The 22046-nt window shown below is 46.4% G+C and overlaps 1 protein-coding gene and 1 long non-coding RNA gene across 2 annotated transcripts in view; one reads left to right on the top strand and one right to left on the bottom strand.

Moving 5' to 3' along the window:
* The window catches only part of RGSL1 (regulator of G protein signaling like 1), a 34027-nt gene extending 15157 nt beyond the window's left edge, over positions 1–18870 (bottom strand). Inside the window, exons 1-9 of the mRNA XM_038414306.2 lie at positions 18858–18870; positions 14980–15062; positions 12673–12747; positions 11744–11873; positions 8817–8921; positions 8382–8543; positions 5619–6619; positions 4737–4799; positions 1314–1545 (exon numbers count right to left, since the gene is read on the bottom strand). Coding sequence (XP_038270234.2) covers positions 1314–1545; positions 4737–4799; positions 5619–6619; positions 8382–8543; positions 8817–8921; positions 11744–11873; positions 12673–12747; positions 14980–15062; positions 18858–18870 — 1864 coding nt within the window. The remainder of the gene's footprint in view (positions 1–1313; positions 1546–4736; positions 4800–5618; positions 6620–8381; positions 8544–8816; positions 8922–11743; positions 11874–12672; positions 12748–14979; positions 15063–18857) is intronic.
* On the top strand, positions 9665–17560 carry LOC122461259. The gene is made up of 3 exons (XR_006283131.1): positions 9665–9786; positions 14339–14393; positions 16728–17560. It is a non-coding gene; the product is annotated as an uncharacterized LOC122461259 (long non-coding RNA).
* Positions 18871–22046: the final 3176 nt, after the last annotated feature.

The following is a 22046-nucleotide window of genomic DNA, read 5'->3' as shown; positions in this document are numbered from 1 at the left end:
TTGTTCCACCTGTGGTTACCAGTCAGCCTTGGGAAGGTGCTTGAAGAAATAATTCATGGTGTTATATCCACAGAAGTGCTAGTCTTCCCACCCGCCCCCCTGATTCCTTCTCTATCCTGATCCTTTGACTCTCTCACCACTGTGATGAGCAATGACCAAGACAGGTGGTCCACAAAAACTCAGGCTTCACCGAAACTGCTTAATAATGACAGGTTTAGTAACACTTGGCACTTTCCAAACATTACTGAAGTCTCCCAGCCTCCTTGCAAGATGTGTATTGCTGTTCCCAGTGTAGAGATGCAGTTGATGAAGCACGGGGAGATTAAATGGCTTTCTTCAAGTCACACAGTGAGCTATATTAATCCAAGGGTCTACAACAGCTTTTGCCAGCGTAGACTCTTGTGCATGGCTCTAGGCAGCAGAAGTCCACTGGGCGAGAGCATGTGGCACTGCCACACCTCCCCTCTACTGGGGGGCCAAGGCAGTCCAAGATGTGAGATGAGGCCAAGACAACTGGCCATGGGTTTCCGTGCATTCCTGCTGCAGCCTCCACCCAGTGCAATGTCCCAGGATGGTGCAAAGAGGCACAGTTTGCTCCTCCTGTCCCAGCATGAGGGGATCTGATCCAGTGAGTCATTGTCAAAGCTGGAATTACAACTCAGGCATCCCTGACTTCAAAGCCCTACCCCTATTCCGTACTCTCCTGGGCATATCATATGGGCTCCCACTCCATATGTACCTTCAGACACCCTACACAATGGGAGACGTGTATTGTCAAAATCACTTTTCACCAGATCACCATAGTGGGTGACATCTCAGCCAAATTTGAATTGTGTGCCATCTCCCTCTGATCTGTCTTCAAATAAAGGGTCACAAAACATGGCATGAGCGTATTTTTCGCCACTCTTTGTAGAGAAAAGCTGAACAAAGAGAGACTGCAAAAAAGGTTTGCTGTGAGGATGAGGCCACGCATGGAAAATTTCAGTCCTAAGTATCAAAGTTCAAGCAACAGAGCTTGTCCAAAAAATGCAGAAAAAATGTTGCTGAAAGTTTTAAGACATTTTTTTGCAACATTTTAACTCTAGAAGCTGGTTGGAAGAACAGCCACCATTTTTGCAAAATAATGTTGTCAACTATTTAACATTTTTTCCAACCAATAAGCCACTGAAGAAGGTCTGCTAGAGGGAAAACACTTTTTACAGGTTACCTATAGGGATCACTGTAATCCTGCCTACACTGTCTTCGTCTAGCTTGACATGAGTGCCTCCCTCTCAAGTGACTGTGTCTAAGCCCCCAGAAGAGATTCCTTTTACCTGTCTTGCGCACAACAGGCTCCAGTTCAACCTGGATCGATCCCCCTTTTGTAAGATCCTGAGTGGCTATGAATCTCCAGTGCTCCTCTGAGAGTGTCTCAAAGTCCCTCACTCCATATAAGGCTTGGCTCAGAGTCAGGGATTCGTTTATCCTCTTGGCCAGCAGAAGGTGTTCATCTTTTCCATAAGTCTCCTCTTCTCCCATAGGCTTCTGGACCTTGCTCCTCTGAGACTATGGCCAAAAGAGTGGCGAATTATTGCCTGGAGCCCAGATGACATTCTTGAAATTGCTACACTAGAACATACTGGCAGCTTCTCCGCTGGCGCAAGCACCAGCTGCGTTGCACAGCTAGTCATGCTGTAAGATGGTCACAGTCATACTGTGTTTAAATGCAAGTGATTGTTTTTAGTATAGGCAAGGCTTGGACAGTTGCTGGTGCTGGATGCTTATATTGCAGTAGCACACAGAGGCCCCATTGTGCTAGGTGCTGTACAAAGCAACAGTCCTTGAACCAAAATGCTTATGATGTAAATATGTAAAAGAAACAAAGAGTGGGAAAAAGGGTGTGCTACAATCCCCATGTCTTACATGGGAAACTGTGGCACAGAGAAACCACATGATTTGCCCCAGGTCACACATGGAGTCTGCGGCAGAGCCAGGAATTGAACCTAGGTCTATTGAGTCTGGTACCTTAACCACAAGACCACCCTTCCTCTCCATTATGTAGGGGAAATCCTCATATTGTGCCTAATTGTATAATAATGTGGAGGACAAGGTAGAGGATGTGTCTTCCTGACACCAATTGATGATCCGGATGTGCCCTGAAGCATGAGAATTGTTAGCCCTTGAAGTGTAGTCTAATTTAGAGTATCCAGTAAGTAACATAAAAAATGCTCATATCATTCAGACACTGGCACACTCATGGCATTTTATTTAACTCATGGAACAAAAAGTGCTATTGGGAGAGAAACAGCCCATCCCTGTGACTGGCTGAAACCGCTGATACACTGCATGACACCATGAGCCCAGATCTGCCCTCCTTTATGCCTGTGTGACCTCATTGGCTTCAGCAGAGTCTCTCCCCTTCCCCATGCAGCCAAACTATATCCTTCAGGCCCTGCTGCTGGCTTCAGGTTTGGGCTCTTAACCATTAAGTGAGCAATTTGGATGCTTCACAAGGCAACAGGATTAGAATGTCCTTTACCTGAAAATTTTAAGATATGCCCACAAGCTGCCTGACCTATCCCTGGTGCTACTCCAAATTCCATAGCATGACACCAAGGATGAACTTAGCCCAGTTGCTTCATACCCTGCAGACCTCAGGGTTTTAGCACTGGCTGAAGTGCTAATTGCATTCATGGGCCAATTCTGTGATCTGAAAGATAATTTCCCTGTCAGGGGATGCGTAAGTACCTGGCTAACTAATTTACAACCATTAGAATTAATAAGGGCCAGATTTTTAAAGGTATTCAAGCATTACTGTGCTGAGGGTTGCAAGGTCTAACAGGGTTAGGATCCTAAATGTCATTTTTAAAGGGACTTAGGAACATTGGAGCCTAAATCCCATTGACTTTGATGCTTACACACTCTGTATATCCCACCAGGTGCCAGGCTGCATCTTTAGGTACCCAAATACCTTTGTAAAACTGGCCCAAGATCAATATTTTCAGAAGTGGCCATTGGTTTGAGGCACCCAGCTTAAGAAAACAAAGGTCTGATTTGCAGCCAGATATGCTAAGCACCCAAGGAAAGGGCGGCTGCAGGTGCTCAGCACCTTTTAAAGCCAAGACCCAGGTGTCTCAGGTTGGAACCCAAAACCGAGACACTTGAAAGGAGATGTCAGTTTGTAAATGTTGGCCTCCGTTAGAAGCGTGGCCCATGTGGGTTCTGCAGGAATCCAAATAAACCTGGATATTTTAGCACTTCTGTTTGAAAGTATGTTTTTCAGAGGCATTCTTGCCTCAAGGTGTCATTTACGGGGCTGGTATTCCATGAGATCTGGTCTTCTTGTGGAATTTCAACCACTGGTTAAGAGCAATGCCACGGGAAGAGGAGAACTCATGTAATTTGATTCCTTAAGGCAGTGAAAAAACATGTGAAAACCATAAACACAAGTAAAGCACAGTGAAAACTGCTAGCTGCCCCTCCCATAATAAAGGCCTTTATTGGCTGCAGGGTCACTTGTCTGTGTGTGCAGACTTTTTTTCTCTTTGTGTAATAATGGCAGCACCTGCTATAAGTAAGGGAAAAGAGGTGGGTCCTTAAAGAATGTATCAGTTACTCACTGTATTTCCTACCCCTGGTTTGTGTATGCAATTGGTACCTTGTTGTGTTTCCTGCCCAGACAGGTTATTTTTTTTTGCTACTCTTGGGTAGTTTCTGGTCAGGCAATTTTCCGGACAGCTCTTTCAAGGCCTCTTTCAAGACCTCACCAATAGGCTGCGTGACAAAGCTCTGTCCTTGCCTCCGTGGGTCCCGTGTTTCCTGGCGGATTTCGCTAGCCTCAGAGGCTCACTGTGACCCTCCACATAACCCTTCTTTCCTAGAGACAAGGGTCACCGTCTACTGAGCCATTTTCATCATAAGCCAGCGAGGGAGGTGAGGAGAAGTTATCCTTCCTTGCACAGTCTCTGTTGTCGCTCAGTCTCACTGATTTAACAGGGGGCAAAGGTGGGGGTGGGGGGAGCCCAGGACCACCCTCTACTCCGGGCTCCAGCCCAGGGACCCTAATAGTATCAGCTATGGCAGCTGACCTTTTAGAAACATGACATGTACAATTCCCTGGGCTACTTCCCCCACAGCAGCCCTCACTTCCTCAAGCTCCACTTCACCCTTACCTCAGGGCTTCCTTCCTTGTGCCTGATATGGTGTGTACTACTCAGCCTCTCCAACCGCGCAACTTCCTCCCACAGCTCCTGACATGCACACCCACCTAACTAACTGGGAGGCTTTTAACTAGTTTCAGCCAGCCCCTGATTGGCTTCAGGTGTCCCAATCAACCTAGCCTTCTCCCTGCCTTCTGGAAAGTTCTTAATGGGCCCCAGGTATCTTAATTGACCTGGAGCAGCTTCCATTTCACTTAACCTGGTACCAGGGATTTGTTTAGCCTGGAACTAATATATCTATCTCCCACTACTTCTCTATAGCCATCTGGCCTTGCCCCGTCACAGCTGCTAAATTTCAAGGGTTTGTGGCTAAGGAATTTGGGAATGCTGCTTCAGAGAGCTGGAGAGAGAGTCTTTTACACACACACCTACATGCACACACAGCAATATTCACACAAACCCTTCCCCAGGTGTGCATGGTCATTGTATGCTCAGAACACATGGGTATGCAGTGCACAAAGGGACACAAACATCCTCAGGCACACCAGCCAGGGGCCATCCTTCCAGTCCCTCCCCCGCATCACAACCTCCTCTTACCACAAAATGAAGAAACGTTTCATCATCAGCAGCAAGAAAGTCATCATAGAAGAAGCTCAGTATCTGATAAGGCAACAAGAATATGCTTTGTAAGCAAGCATGCTTTGTAAGAACATACTTTGAAAGCTCTCAGCTTTCGGTTTGCCAGGGAGTCCTTTGAAAAACCAGTGTAGTGCTGGGAATAGTGCTGTACTAATACCCTCCATGGATGCAGGAGTCTATTGCAGAGCCATAAAGGACTGCCCAGGTGGCCCAAGAGTGGGTTTGCCCCACACTACCCTGTCCATATGCCTCAACGCTGACCTGGAAGGGCCATGGCTAGGGGGAAAAGGGAATTCATTCTTGGTCCTTGGCTAAAGGGCCAGCTGAAGGGTGTTTTCAGTGATGTAGACTGGGTTAAGCCCATCAAATCATTTTGCATAGGCTACCCAATAGCTATGGTTATAATGACATTCAGTCACAGACTACATCACACTGAGAACACCAGCCTCAGTGTGAAAGGATCCCTAGCTCGCAAATGGGTAGCTGCTCATCTAAGTACCCATTTTGCACGCCCCAGTTTCTGTTTGCAGGTGTAAATCAGGCACAACAGCAAAATGTAGGTGCTAACCTTTGAAAGTTTAGCCTTTCATGTTTCTGGTAATAATCCCTCCTGCAGTGTCTGATTCAGAGTTTGACGTCTTACAATGGGACCTTAGAAGTCAGAAGCTCCAGGTACTGTGTTTGCATGTGTCCCGTGCACATTGTAAAGGGATCGTCAGGCACCAAAGTACTCAGTTTTGCAATGTTACAAATGACTTCCATTCATGCATAGCAGCAGCCCAACACTCTGAGAATGTCAATCACGCTTCCCAGCATTAGCATCCTGGCAGCATTTCCTACCTTGCAAATCTCTTCCTGTGCTTTTAATATCCAAGGAATGACCTCTCCAGAAGGCAGAAGATCTTGCAGGTTCCTGAGAATGTTCGGCTTCAGGGGAAGGTGCTGGGGGCTGCTTTCTGTTAAGTAGATCTCACATATCCTTTCACCCATCAAATGGCGCAGGAGGAAGCTGCCTCCTTTCCTGGAGCTCAGCACCATGTGCAGAAAATCCTCCAGATCGTGCCACAGATCCAAAAGATGACTCTCCACAGCATAGTTCTTGCTCTTCAAGAACTTCCCGAAGGGACGGCCAGCGCAGCTGTCGGCATTAAGTGCCCAAGGAAGGAAATCCAAAGAAGAAGAGGATTTGACTATCTTTTTCAGGGCTAGCAGTGAAGGCAGCTGGGCAATGGGTGTAGAAGTGTGTAGATCAGAGAGGCTTCTCCTTTTGCCAATCTCCTCCAGTTGAAGAGGCAACTGGGCATTAGGGCTGGGTGTTTTGAAAGAAGTGGCCTCTTCCATATCTTTAACAGCCCTTTCTGGATGTTGTGCCCACACAGAAGTCTTTCCCAGGGCATCCTCTTTTGGAGGTAGTTGCTTCGTGTCTGTCAGACTAGTTGCACTCCAGTCTGAGCTTGGCTGCCCCTCAGGCTGCAGCCCATGTCTTCTGTGTTTCTCTGTTTCTTGAGGTTGTCTTCCACAAGTTATGAGATCCCAGATCTGCTTCTTGGCTTTTTTACTGGAGTACGGCTCTGACATAGCCCGGCGGTTCCTAATGTTCATTGTGCGTGCAGAAGACACTGCCTTCTCCTTCGAGCCCACCTGTAATAAACGCTCTTGGTATTCCCACAACAGAGGCTGGCAGGCCTCCTCCTTCTCCATGTTCAGCTTGCAATGAATGAAGAAGTTAGGGAGCCAATAACTTTGGATCTTAATCAGGGCTACTTTCTGCATCTCGCTCAGGATCTCCCTCCTGGTGCTGATGTACTGAGGGTGCCAGCCTGAGATCTTCAACAGCGACTCTGAAAAGGGCATGGAGAATGTAAAAAGTAAGGGCTTAATACAGAGCCCACTGAAGTCAATGGCAGTCTTTCCGCTAACTCAGTAGGCTTTGGATCAGATCCTGCAAGAGTAGGTTCTTGAGAAGTGATGAGTAAATACGGCAGGGGACAGAGGAGTCCTACAGACTGCACAGTGCTCCCCATTTCATTATTTTGTATTGCAAGCTGCACATACACAAAGCTATTGCAAGGATGTCTAATTTTAATAACTTTTTTAAAACTTGGATTTTTGACTGTGGTTTATCTGTTCCATGACAAAGCAACACATGCGCTGTGGCTGTTTTTGTATACGTGCACAATCCCGGCATACAGCATGGCAAACAGAAGTCACTGCTTTTGCTCACTGCTTCCAGCCACAAGACAATGGTTTAACCAAGGGGAAATAACAGCAATAATAATACTTTGCATTGTAGAGTGTTTTATAATCCACAGAACTCAAAGCACTTTATAATGGAAGATAGAAGGGCATTACTGCCCACTGTTTTCCAGATAGGGTAATGCAGGCACAGGGACTAACAGTTAAGTGACTTGACCTAGGTCACGCAGTGACTCAGTGGCAGAGTCAGCAGCAGAATGCAAGCTGACTGCTTTTCAGCCCTCTGCTCGGTACATCAGACTCCAGCTGCTCCACATACATCTTCATCTAGAAAGGGCCCAGTGGCAGGGTCATAACCCCACCAGGGCTTTCTGTGAGTTAACGTCTTAGATTAGCTTGACTACTGTACCAGTTTGATGATGGGCTGCACAAGCCCTCACCCTGGCTGAGGTGGAATAACTCTCTCAAAAGGATGCCAGGACCAGTCAGTCTCCAGTTTTTCTCACTCTTGTGTTTGCCCTCTCTGCTCCACCACTTTCCTTCAGTTCTGCTCTGGAACAACTCCCCTCCCTTGGGTAAGAGAACGGATTTCATTTCCATCTCCCGTCAGTTCTAGTCTCCATCACTGCTCCTCAAGCCTGAGCAGGTGGAGGGTGGCCCTCTCTGGGGTGAAAGAGGTATTTGGTCTGGGGGGGGTTGCGTGAGCCCCCTGTTTGGGGAGGCTAGTTCCTGGCCTTCCCCTTTTGTTCCACCCAAGCCCCCAACCATGGCTGGAGGAGCCCCACCTCAGCTACCCTGAGTCTGGCCCACCATCCGGCCAACCTGCCCCAGCTGCCTCAAGCCCAAGGCTGCAGGCCAGCTGGCCCCAGCTGCCATGGCCAGCCTGAGCCCTGGGTTGCTGGCCCACCTGCCCCAGCCATTGAGAGTCCCAACCCACCAGCCTGCCCACCCTAGCCCCAGCCCCAGTGCCTGCTGGCTTTTGGGGAGAGGCTAAGCGAGGGTGGGAAAAGGAGCAGCTTGGGCGAGGGCATGGGGGAAGAGCGGGATGGGGGAGGGTGCTTCAGGGTGGAGCATGGACGGGGCCACATCTGGCAGTTTGGGGATGCTTAGCCTCCCCTAGCCTATGATACCAGCCGTCCATGATTTGGTCACATTGTTCATTGAGTGCTGGTATCTCTAGAACTATGAGATCTCTAACCAAGTAATACTGATGTCCATTCTGCAAGGTGGAGCTGTACGAACTTACTCCATGCTCATCAACTCCCTAGTTGCAAATATCACCCCATGTTTTTATCCCCAGCTCTTCAAGCCAGGTGTAGGGTGCTGGACATGACCAGAAAGTGAACAGATGCACTGAAGTCTTGTTGCTCCTGGCAGTTTGGATTCTTAGTCTCAAATTCTCCTTACCAATGGTCATGCTGCAGAGGGTGACCACTGTTGAGCCCTCCTGCAAATGCGTGGCCCTCAGCATTTGGAGCAGAGACAGGTAGAGATCTCGCTGGGCAACATCTGACTCGTCAATCTCCAAGATCCTTTCTGCAGCAAGCCAGAACTTTGTCAGCTCTTCCCCTGTGGGTCAGACACACAGCACAATGGTAAATGGCAGGGAAAGAATGAGAAAGTGGGGAAAGCGTGCAGGAGAGACATTCCCTGAAAGCATTGCTGATGAGACAGGCAAGTGCTATTCTAAAGTAGAAGAGTTCTACTTTAGTGGAACTACTTTAGTGGCCCTGCCTTAAAGTTACATATCCCAATGTCCAGATGCAGGGATTGCCACTCTGCACAAACATATGGCTACATAGGGAAGTAGGGGGCAGTACGAAGGAAGCTCTCTGTGGTCACCTGCCATTCCTTGGATGAAAGAACGAAAGCGCCACATTCCCCTGCTACCACTAATGCACTTTTCGAGCAGCCATTGATCTGCACTCTTCCATTTCAGCATCTCTGCTGCAAGAGAAAATGAAAGACATCACATCAGAAAGTACTCGAGCATGTGCATGTGCAAACACATCCCTATGCTCAAATACTTTCTGATGTGATGTGCAATTCCAGTAGACCCCTCTAGAATCCTTCAAGTGATCTCTGTTAGTTTCTGCTGGAGGACCAGCAGTGCCAGGAGCCAGCAGGCCAATGGACCCTGACCCTGTTCCAAAACCTAGTTGCCAGCTGGAACAAATAAGAGCCAGTTGCAAATGCTCAGCTGGAATTCCCACTAGTGATACCCAGCACATGAACATATGGACATGTAAAACCACACAAATGCCCTCCACACCCTGCCATTCCCTTCTCTGAGTTAGCCCCTCCCTGCTCCCATTTTTTGTCTTAACTGAGGCTTCCCCTCAAATCTTCCTGGTATCGAACATTAAACCTAGGTTGCAAGAAGAAACCTGAGATGCAGAGGAAAGATCAAACTGATGTGAACTTTGCTCCTGTTGACTTTATAATACAAGATGAACATGGCTCAGTTATCTTCGCAGCTCTTCTGATAATGACATTCTGACTCTGAGCTTTTGTTGAACCACATGGACCAAGTTAATCCATGGTGTAAGCCAAGTTTATCCAGGATGTCTGGACCTTGCGCTGCAATAGACACCCAGGCAGAGCAGCTACTTCCCCACTTGCAGGGAATTATGTGACTAGCACCAGTTGGGATAAAAGGCTGGAGCTCAGCCAGAGAGCGACTGCTGCCCGGGAACCTGGGGAGGACTGCACCAGCTGCAAACTGGGAGGAAGCAGTGCAAGGAGCCAGAGCCTCCAAGGACAAAATGCTAGAACCAGCTGCTCTTTGAGAGGGGCCAGGAGGTCAATGAAGGTAGGAAGTGGCCCAGGGAAGATCTTACCTGCTTAGTACAGGGTCCCTGGGTTGGAACCCAGAGGAGAGGGGGGCCCTGGGTTCCCCTCCCTGCCTCCAAGGAAGGGGATGTGAAAGCCTGCTTGATGCAAGGAAACAAGAACTAGTGATCCCGGTACGGGGCTAAAGACTTGGCATAAGATCATTGTACTGTTTGTTTGTTTGTTAGGCTCTCTGTTACCCCAGAAGGGGTGGGATGACAAACCATATGGCTGGAGGGCTGAGTTATAAGAATGGACAACCACTACAGGCTCAGAGTGGCCATCAACAAGGGCCACCAGAGTCCAAGAGGTTTCTACACTATGCCCAGTCATTAGAGGTGCACTGGCTGGTGGGTGACCTTTATACACCCAATGACTGCATTAAATATTCGCTTCCCTGGAGTTACACCAGATTAATCTGGCCCTATGTGTTTGTGCCCCATGAAACGCCAAGAGGATGCTGTCTGCCTTTCTCTCATTTGTCTTCACTTTCAACAGCTTTTCATTTCCTTGGTAAACAGGCTGTTGTCCTCATGTTTTGGGGTAAACACTATGGCCCAGATTCAGACCTGCTGCAACTGTGACACAGACTGGCTGGTTCAAAAGCTAGGACACTATTTTATAAGCATACGATACAGCAGACAAGAAATAACCCACCAATAAGCCTAAATCAGGGCTATCTCCTGACCCACCAAACCTACTATACATCACTGGAACAGTGGGGCTCCCAATGGCATATACCATTGGTTTCTATCTAGGATCATTCAAAAGATATCATTTTTAAATGTCTGCTGCTCCTTCAGATGAGCAAAAAACCAGGTCACCTCAGGACATTTATAAGACAGGATTATTTAAGCATCATGGTGGACAGTCCACCTCTGGGTGCAATTCCCATCAAGATTTTAGGGAGAAATTGACTAGCTGGTGACTTTAATGGGAGTGTACAAGTTAGACTTGGGTACAAGTGGTAAATGATTTTAAATGCCACAAAAAAGGTGTAAAGTGGGCAACTGCAGCAATTTAAAACTCAGTCATGGGCGTGCAAAAGGAGTGTAACTTATGGAGAGGGGGAAAGGAGGACTGGAGCAGAACAATCAACTACAGCAAGTCCCTTCACTTTGCTCTGTGCTCTTCTGATATTTGCTTTTTCTACTCCATGTTTCAGGGTATAATTTGTTGCGCCCCTTCTGCATGCTCATACTGTCAGAGTCCCCTTCGTGTAACCACGGTTTAAAGATCAAAATAGCCTCCTCAGCACAGTGTGACCTCGCATGCATCGTAGGTGTGGGGCCACACTAGTAGAGGTGGAGTAACTGCACATAAAAAAAATCAGATTGCGCCACTGCTCATGCCCATAGTAGTTGAGTGACTCCTAGAGGAACTGCCAGCAAATTCTCTCTCTCTCCAATATCTGCCTGTAGAGAGGAGCTTGAAAAATAGAAGGAATACGATCTTTTTATGTGTGAATTGAGCACATTTGACCTGGAATCACTGAGGCAGAATAGAGACCTCAGGTGTAAAGGCCAGAAGGGACCAGTCTGACTTCCTGCATAACACAGGCCACAGAATTTCACCCAGTGAGTCCTGCATCCCACCCATCACATCTGGTTGAGCCAGAACCTTGGTTTTAGAAAGACATCCAAGTCTGAGAAGTCACTGGGTTCCAATGTAAGTTGCTACAATAAACAATGCCCCTTTTGAGCCTTTTTCCAGTTTACAAATATTTTTCCCCTACACAAATGAAACCATTTACAAAAAATGCAACCATTTTATAAGCACGATGACCTAGTCCAGAATGCATCTCCAACTCTCCAAACCTCAGTCAGCATGCACCAGAGGTGAGCACCTTAACTGAACGGAGTCAGGGTACAGCACTGCTGACGTGTGAAATCCTGCCCTGCATAAGAATGTTTGTGCTTAAGGTCACCTCTGCTTACCTGCCTCCTTGGATCTAATGAAACTGAGAAGCTCCTGACAGAGAATGTAATGAAGACACAAGTTGGTTTTACAGAAGTGCGGCAGCCGGTACTTTTCCATCCAGGTCAATAAGCCTTTGTACTTTGGCACCTGTATTCCCCCCAAAGATTGATTAGACTCTGAGGAATGATCTATCCCTGGTGTAGCTCCATTGACCTCATTAAATGAGAACCCATTAGGGCTAGGGGCCTGTAAGATTCCCAGGGCTTAAAGCCTGGTAGGACTTGTTTTTCATGACTTTTTCAGGGTAATGAACATTTTGTGGGACTTAAACCCCATTGATCACAATGGGGTTACACTTAGGGGGATGGGGATTTGCTTCCTGTCAGTGAAGCCAATGGGAGGAAGAGGTGGTGATGATGCAGCTGGAGCATCGGGGAAGCAGGGTCCCCAGTGAGAACAGCAGGGATCAATAGTGTCAAAGCACAGGCGAATCCTGCTTGTAGCAGTGGAGAGGAGAGACCCTGCAGGAGGTGGCTTAGGGTGAAGGCTCCTGGTTTTGCCCTATCCTGTTTAAGGATGGAATGTTCTGCTCCACACTGTTCTATCGAATTCAACAAAACTTCTGCAGATGGGGCCTGATCCTACTCCCCCTCCCCACCCCTAAGTCAATGGGAGTCTTTCCATTGACTTCAAGGGAATTTGGATCAAGCCCCATGGAACTTCCCCAGGATCAGGGCCTTGATCATTTGTGCTCCTGATTGTACCCAGGGTTCACAAAGAACATGATTCCCTATGTTAAAATAAATCAATTAACGGAATAAACATGAGGAGGGGACAAAAAGGAAGGAGAGTCAGCCTTGGAAATCTTAAACTCTAGTTGTTCTGCCCACCCCTGCTGTAGAAGGTATCAGCCCTCCACTGCATGCTAAGAAGGTTATTGCCTCACCAGGTAGCATGGTAACTCTGGCCACAGGAACCACTGGCAAATGTTGGCCATGTAAATGGGTGTCTGGCCAAAGACCTGTGAAGAAAGAACAGGAGAGAAGTGAGAGAGATTGGGGTGTCGGGGAGGGGCTGATTAGTGGAGTCAGTAACTCCTCTTGGAAAAGCCATCTTTCCTATAGACAGTCCTCACCACTTATTCTTCCAAGTCATGCAGCGTTCTTCCAACCTTTCTTGGTAAGCAGCGACACTCGTCAGACACAATTATTAATAATAAATGAAACAGCTGTTTAAAACCAAAGTGATGCACCCTCTCTATAGTCACTGTTCTCAGTGTGTGGTCTGTGATGTATTTGTATTACAGCGGGGCCTAGGTACCCTTGTGTATTAGTGTTGTATGTACTGTGAGTAAAGGGAAGCCCCTCCCCTAGAGAGCTTACAATTTAAACAGTCAAAGAGTGGGAGAAAGGAATGATTGCTCCCACTTTGCAGTTTAAGTGACTTACTTAAGGTCAACCGGGAAGTGTGTGGCAGAGCCAGGACTTGAACCCAGCATCTCGGAGGCTTAACTCACAAGCTCATTCCTTCTCTTCCATGAGCTCTGTCCTACTAGGCCCAAAAGTAGCCATTTTAGGAACAAGCTCTGGAGAAATTTGGAAGGCAGAAGGGATTCCTAATTCCCACAAGCAGTCACAATCTCTGTTTGACATCTAAAAAGACATCACCTCCATCAGTTCATCATCCGTCCAAGCTCGAACATCTACACTGCTATCTTTTAGCCCCACGGGACTCAGTCAGTTGACCTAGGCTCTGAAACCCAGTACTGGGTGGGGGGTCTTTTACAGCAGAATAGACATACTCAGGGAAACCGATGGTGCTGGAAGTGGTGGAGTTGAGTCTATATTTTTCACTCTGATCAGTATTGAATCATTGTCTGAACAGGCTGTGACACTGGCAGGCCAGGCACCAGCTCTTGCCAAGGCTGCAGGCATTAGCTAAGAACAGACAAGCTCATAGCTGGAGACCAGACCAATTCACTTATGTGTTAGTGTTGTTCAAAATAGGTATTAATCTTACAAGTATGTATGTATGTTTAGACTCTACAGGATGTTTGTAAGTTGTTGCATGCATTAATCTCATTTGTAATGTCTGTATTCTTTGCTATAAGGAAATAGGTAAGCTTTGATTTATGGCTTTGAAAATGTTTGCTCTAAACTTCTGAACTCATATGAAAAGAGTGTTTCTCCTTCACCCTCCACCGCTTGTCCAGAAGGACCATCAAAATCAGATGGGCCATCAAGGAACATCACAATACAAAGGATTGGTAAATGGCCCTATTGCACCTGGGAACTGTTATGTGCAAGTCCTGTCCTATGGACTTGGAGGCTGAATGAATGAAATAAAAAATGAAAACACAGGAAAACTAGTCATTTCTTTGCTATTCGAACTCTCACTGGACCAGAGACTCCAAACTGAGGCAGAAATCCCTGGGGTGACTCACTGGGTCCACCCTGGAAGACATCTTGAATTGGCAAACAACCACATCTCTGTCATCTTTGGGATTTAGATTGCAACTCATTTGTGCATATATGGTTGTTTGCTTTATCCCTTAAATAACTTTCTTATTTTGTTTTTCCTTTTTAATCAACCTTGAAATTTGTTTATTACAGGATTGGCTATAGGCATTGTCTTCGGTGTGAGATCTAAGACACAAATTGATCTGGGGTAAGTGACTGGTCTCTTGGGACTGGGAGCAACCTGAATATTTTGTGATTTTTGGTGTAAGTGACCATTTATCATTAAGTCCAGCTTGTCAGAGTGGCAAGATAGACTGGAGAGTCTAAGGGGACTGTCTGTGACTCCATGGTAAGACTGGTGTAATGATCCAGGAGTTCACATCTGTTACTGGCTTGGTGAAATCTACTTGTAGAACACACCACCAGTTTGGGGGCATCTGCCCTGTTTTTGACAGTCTGCCCTGAGGTAGGCAATCCCTGTTGTGAGCGACTCCAGACAGCGCAACACAGGCACTATGTGCAAAAATAAGGTGTTATTCCTTCTGTGCTGCCCAAAGTCCTGCTTGGACAACTACATTCTGCCCATCTAACCTCCTCTTCCCCCCCCCCCATAGGTAGTTTGCAAAAGCTGACAAAATTACATCCAAAGATGCATGCCCACGGAGCAGGGGTAGGGATAGCTACCAGTACTGAGCAGTACTGGCCTGAAATTCACAGGGTTCCCTAAGACCTGCAAACTCATGGAGGGTAGAATCCAGAAAGAGAGTGAGCTAAACTGTAAGATGGAAACTTACGGGGAGATTCAGGAATGTGTTGAAAAAATCTACAAAGACTTCATCTTCCAGCAGAACCACCAGCTCCTTGGAGGCTATTGTTGCTAGGGTAGGAGAAGAGAAACAGTTACCCAACTTTTGTTACAGAGAGGGAGCGAAACTGAACCAAAAAATGAATTTTAAAACACTAGGGTAGCCCACTGGGGAGTATTATAGGGTCCCATCTGTGCTAATTACAGGAGGTATGGATGTATTACAGCCACAATTTGCAAGCTTACGCTCAAGCTGCAGCTCACACCTTTAGCTCTGGAAGTTCCCAGTTCAATCCCTGGTAGTCTTCATATTAGGAAAGAGAATTGTTTAAAACGGTTCTTAAATAATTCCTTCTAAACCCAGTTTAAGGAACACAAAAGGAGGAGAACGTTTAGTAGATTGGGTTCCTGTAATATTGAAAACTCTGAGAACACTTCCACACAGAGGCTTGGGAAGGGTGGACAAGTTCTCTCACAGTACACTGTGGAACAATTCCTACAGCAGCTCAAGTTAGTGAGGTTCTAAGAATCCTGAGATATGCCCCAAAATTATCATTGTGCCTGACCTGGGTTACGGCAATGCCAATGTGGACACAGCTGTGACTTTAAGCACCCCCTTGTTCTCACACTACTGCAAAGATGTTTGTACAAAAAATGCCTTGTAAGGTATCATTTGAAAACTAATAGCAGGTCTATAGAGGTGTAAAAATCATGAATGGTATGGAGAAAGTGAATAAGGAAGTGTTATTTACCCCGTCACATAATACCAGAACCAGGGGTCATGCAATGAAATTAATAAACAGTAGGCTTAAACAAACAAGGAAGTACTTCTTCACACAATGCAAAGTTAACTTGTGAAATTTGTTATCTGGGATGATGTGAAGGCTAAAAATATAACTGGGTTAAAAAAAATAGATAAATTCATAGAGAATAGGTGTATCAGTGGTTATTCGTTAAGATGGTCAGGAATGTAACACCATGTTCTTGGTGTCCCTAAATCTCTGACTATCAGAAGCTGGGACTGGATGACCGGGGATGATCACTCGATAAATTGCCCTGTTTGGTTCATTCCCTCTGAAGCATCTGGCACCAGCTACTGTTGGAAGACAGGATACTAGCTAGATTGGCCATTGGTCTGACCCAGTATGGCCAGTCATGCTCTTATGTTCTAGCACAACGATCATTAATATCATTGTAAAATGCATGTATTAATCTAATGTGTGAAGTTATGAGTTCCCTCTCTATAAGTTTACTAGAAGATGTGTAAGAAGACAGCCTGGATAAGCAGGTCCGTCCTAGACAAAGAAATGAGGGTTTACCTGAGTTTACCTGTTAGTCATTAACAAAGCTATAAAGCAAACCATCCTGGGTTGTCTTGAGCCTGAACCCGAGACACATAGAATTAACATGGCTCCTACAAACCAGAGAGACCAAATCCCCAGGAGGCCTTTCTAACCTTGAGAACAAAAACTATTCTTTAGGAATATAAAGAACAGAGAGAGATTCCATCTTTAACTTTCACCTAAGACAAGAGAAACCAGTACCTTGTATGTCTGTGGAAGGGTCCTGACTGAGAGACAGCCAGCCATGCTGGACCAAGAGCAATTGGTGAGCGAAACCTTGCGAGGTAGAGTATTAGACTTCTAGATGCATGTTTTCACTTTTGTTTGCTTGTAACCATCTCTACCTTTATTTCTTTTGCTTGGCTTCACTTAACCTATGTCCTGTTTGTGACAGGGTTTACCAACCCTGCACTGGGCCTGTTGGATGGGACCAATCACTGTGGGCCCAGGAAGCCACGCCCCCTTATCCCTGCTACACATGCTCCAGGTAGAAGGGACAGATAAAAGGAGACATCCCAGCTCAGTCTGGGCTGGCTGAGGAGAAGGAAGGACCTGTGTTGCAAGCTCCTGCAGAAACACCTGAAACTCCAAGAGGTGAAAACTGTGGACCAGGATTAGGCTGCAGACAACCAGATGACCACAGAGGTTTATGGGGACACTGAGCTGCTACCAGCCAGGAAGAAGCCTGAGGTGCACCTTGCGATAGGAAGTGACCCAGGGAATGTAGTAGAAGTTGATGCTTAAACCCTTAACAGGGAATTTCCCAGCTTCATAGGGCCCTGAGTTGGAACCTGGTGGAGCAGGGTGGGCCTGGTTCCCCTACCTTTCCCCACTTTCCACTAGATGTGACTACTGCTTGTTTGCTCTGCCCTGCCCAGGGGCTACAAACTGACTGTTTGTTCTGCCCTGCCCAGAGGCTCAGAGCCCCAAATTGCTATTGCCTGCCCCAAACAGGAGGCTCAGGGGCCATACACTGTTTGTTTGCCCTGCCCACCCAGGGGCTACAGACTGCTTGTTCTGTCCTGCCCAGGGGCTGCAGGTTGATTGTTTGATTGACCTTGCCAGGGGTCCTGAGCCTGCCTTGTTGCAATATCTGATCCCACAGGGAGTCCTGATTACTGTGTGATGGGGTGTACCAACCCTGCACTGAGCCAACAGGGATGGCCCCTCTTGACAAGCAGGATTCCCCCATCACATTGCTAATAAAGTTGTTTATTTTAATCTAAATCAGCCCAGTGCTGTGTTGAATTTAAGTGACTATTAACTTCAGTTAACATGGCAAGCTGCTGGGTATTGTCTCTCTGAAGGAGCAAATGAGCCTCATTTCTCTGAGTGGTGCAGGAGGGGGCTGGACCTTTCAGGGCAGATTGTTTTGTACAAATTCAGGACTGGAAGTGCTTTGGGATCATCTTGCCAGGAGTAACCAAACCTGTGTGGGGCTGCTGTGTTGTAGGCAGGCTGTTGCAGTCAGAAGCACTGACCCAGAGCTGCACAGCACACAGACATTCAGGATATTGCATTCTTGTCTGGTGGCTGTTGGTGTCCAGGCTGTGACCCACAGCAGCAGAGCATTTAAGCTATCCAGGGTTACAGGGCAGGCAGTGACATAACCCCTTACTGGTCTGGATTGCACTCCAAAACATGACAGTGGCTACATGGGTATGAGTTGAGTGTGGCTTTATAGCGTGGACACTTGCGGGTAGGCGTGGCTAACCAGGGTGCCCATTCCTGGGTCCCCGGACCTGAGTAAACTCTGCAATGAAGACATATCCTGAAGGAGGTTTTACGTTTTGCCAGTTTGTCCCAGTGTGGGATCCCAGTTTCTGAAAGGTCAAAGGACAACTCTTAAAACAATTAAAGAGCCTAGCTCATGCATAAATAGCATTAGTACTCTGAAATCAATGAGTCAGTGCAGGACAAAATAAGAGACACTGTGGCTGACTACAGGAGAGGACTAATCCCAAAATAGATTTTAAGACTAAAACATCATGTGCCAGAATTCCAGCTGGTGTGGATAGGAATCGCTCCTTTGACCCCTGAAGCTACTCCAGCTTACACCAGCTGAGGAACTGGCTCTGTAAATTGTTACCCTTTAACTGCTTTTCTGCAGAGCAAGTTAATAAATTCCCAGAAACCAACACAGGTCAAGGGACAAGAGAGACAAAGTGACTCAGGTTACAGTGACTGTGATTAACTTCAGAAACTCCATCCATCCAAGAATCGAAAGGTACTATACGAACATTATTAATGAATGGAGTCTCCCGATATCCCTGTGAGGTGGTATTATCCCTGTTTCACAGATATGGAAGAGAGGGACAGAGGCAAGATGGGCACCTAGAAAATGTGCACTCCAAATTAATGGATACTTCTGAAAGCTTACACTTAAGTGACCAAGATCACACAGCAAATCTGTGTCAGACAGGAATGGAACCTAGATTTCCTGAGTCCCTGGCCTGTGCTCCCACTTTTCCCTCTTTAATTGTTTGCTAAGGCCTCCAGCAAGGATGTGTTGCAGGTAACTCACCTGTCTTGTTCATGTTTCCCCTGTCCTTGAGATCTTTGTTGTCACTGCCAAGCCAGACCATTCTAGAGGGAGTTGGTCCTTTGTGATGCGTTAAGGATTACTTAGAGTTCCACGTGGTACCAGCTGGTGAAAGTGCAATGCTACTCTGAAAATGGCACTGCGGAAGTCTATGTGTATCATCCACTCAATGATCTCTGATCAAATCTGGGATCATTTCTTTTCTAACTGCAAACCCTACAAATGTACCTTGGGAAACTCAGCGTCAAGCTGGGGACTTGCTGTCTCAAGCATCATCCCCTGTAAGAAAGATTCTGAAGGCCCAGTGTAGGCCCTTAGTGATCTCTGTAACCCTTTTATCTTCAGATTAGGCCATCACCTGTCCTCCGGCTTCTTAAATGGTGTAAAGATCTTCCAGTCCTTTCCTGTAGCAAAATCACCTTCAAACAAAACACATTTGCTGTGGAAGCCACAGAGGAAATACTGGATTCTTCAATACAGCCAGTCACTTCTCTTGATTATGGTCACAGTCCTCCAGTGAGCTCTGTCCCCACTTCAGGAGCCCTGTTCAAGTCAGACTCAGCACAGAATCACCTTCTACCCACATGCGCCATGGAAGAGAAGAGCTTGTAGGGAATGTGATGGGTTCGATCACAGAAACCCCCTTTCATAATGACAGGTTTCAGAGTAGCAGCTGTGTTAGTCTGAATTCGCAAAAAGAAAAGGAGTACTTGTGGCACCTTAGAGACTAACAAATTTATTTGAGCATAAGCTTTCGTGAGCTACAGCTCACTTCATCGGATGCATTAGGTGGAAAATACAGTGAGGAGATTTATATACACACAGTGTATATAAAGGGGGGGGAAGGGAGGAGGAAAACCTTTTGTGGTGATAATCAAGGTGGGCCATTACCAGCAGTTAACAAGAACGTCTGAGGAACAGTGGGGGGTGGGGTGGGGGGGAGAGAAATAACATGGGGAAATAGTTTTACTTTGTGTAATGACCCATCCACTCCCAGTCTCTATTCAAGCCTAAGTTAATTGTATCCAGTTTGCAAATTAATTCCAATTCAGCACTCTCTCGTTGGAGTCTGTTGTTGAAGTTTTTTTGTTGAAGGATAGCCACTCTCAGGTCTGTAATAGAGTGACCGGAGAGATTGAAGTGTTCTCCGACTGGTTTTTGAATGTTATAATTCTTGACGTCTGATTTGTGTCCATTTATTCTTTTACATAGAATGTCCAGTTTGACCAATGTACATGGCAGAAGGGCATTGCTGGCACATGATAGCATATATCACATTGGTAGATGTGCAGGTGAACAAGCCTCTGATAGTGTGGCTGATATGATTAGGCCCTATGATGGTGTCCCCCCTTCCTGCTGGTAATAGCTCATCTTAAGTGATCACTCTCCTTACAGTGTGTATGATGAAACCCATTGTTTCATGTTCTCTGTGTGTGTATATAAATCTCCTCACTGTATTTTCCACTGAATGCATCCGATGAAGTGAGCTGTAGCTCACGAAAGCTTATGCTCAAATCAATTTGTTAGTCTCTAAGGTGCCATAAGTACTCCTTTTCTTTTTGAGAAACCCTCTTGGGACTGTCACCTGATGTGCTGAGACTACCTCTGAGCCCATTTTCCCTGCTAGTTTGGGCCTCCAGAACCCTGCCTTGTTGAGCCAGATACACCAGACTGCTCCAACACAGACCCAGGGTCTGTACCACATGCCCCAAAGTTGCAGACTTGACTGAAAAAAGCTTAAGAAGTGCTCCTGTCTCCAGCACCCAGACACCCAGCTCCCAATGGGATCCAAATCACAAATGAATCCGTGTTCCTCTGTATAAAACTTATACAGGGTAAACTCATAAATTGTCCACCCTCTATAATACCAATAGAGAGAGATGCACAGCTGTTTGCTTACCCAGATATTACTTACTTACTCTGGGTTAATTAATAAGCAAAAGTGATTTTATTTAATATAAAAAGTAGGATTTAAGTGGTTCCAAGTAATAACAGACAGAACAAAGTAAGTTACCAAGCAAAATAAAACAAAATGCGCAAGTCTAAGCCTAATACATTAAGAAACTGATTATAGATAAAATCTCACCCTCAGAGATGTTCCAATAAGCTTCTTTCACAGACTGGACTCCTTCCTAGTTCGGGCCCAATCCTTTCCCCTGGTACAGTTCTTGTTAGCTCCAGCTCAGGTGGTAAATAGGGGTAAATTTCTCATGACTGGAGCCTCCTTAGTTCTGTTCCACACCCTTGTATAACTTTGGCACAAGACAAGAATCTTTTGTCTCTCTGGGCCCCCAACCCTCCTTCTAAATGGAAAAGCACCAGGTTTAAAATGGATTCCAGTACCAGATGACATGGTCACATATCCTGTGAGACCCCAAGCTTTCATTCTTCTTGGCCTGTCTCACAGGAAGGCTTACAAGTAAACAGAGCCATTTACAACCAATTGTCCTAGTTGATGGGAGCCATCAAGATTCCAAACCACCATTAATGGCCCACACTTTGCATAATTACAATAGGACCTCAGAGCTATATTTCATATTTCTAGTTTCTGATACAAGAATGATGCATTTATACAAATAGGATGGCCACACTCAGTAGATTATAAGCTTTGTAGTGATACCTTACAAGAGACCTTTTGCATGAAGCATATTCCAGTTAGCATATTTTCATGAAATCATATGGAGTGCAACATCATAGGCAGCATCAGCAATTCATCACCCTGGCTTCTGAATCTCAGCTACTGCTCTATTCTGTAGGTAGCCTGGCTTGCCAGCTTACACTTCAGGCTTCACCCACTCTCGGGCTGCAAGCTGGACTCCAGCTCAGGCTCCAAGACCCCTTGCTGCCCATGCAATGCAGGGAGTTTGCACTGTAATCCAATTAGCTCTCCTTTATGGGGAAAGGTGGAGAGGCAGCTGAAGGCAGGTCTCAGAAGGGCAGGGAGATGAAAAATGATATGTTGAGTGCCAGGCAGCTGCAGAATGGTGAATTCCACTGCAAAAATGCAGAATCCTGTGGCATCTTGGAGAAATGCCGTATATCATGGTCATCTAATTGTGGAATCCACAGGGGCCTGTCTGAGATGAGTGTGGCAGATCACACTTCTCAGAATTATTGGTTCAGGCTGCCTGCAAACTCAGAAAGGTGCTGCTACATCGCTTTACATTAAGG

The sequence above is a fragment of the Dermochelys coriacea genome, chromosome 8, assembly GCF_009764565.3.
Source record: "Dermochelys coriacea isolate rDerCor1 chromosome 8, rDerCor1.pri.v4, whole genome shotgun sequence".
Lineage (NCBI taxonomy): Eukaryota > Metazoa > Chordata > Testudines > Dermochelyidae > Dermochelys > Dermochelys coriacea.
Note: the sequence above shows the minus strand (reverse complement) of the source record. Positions and strands in the feature narration are given on the sequence as shown.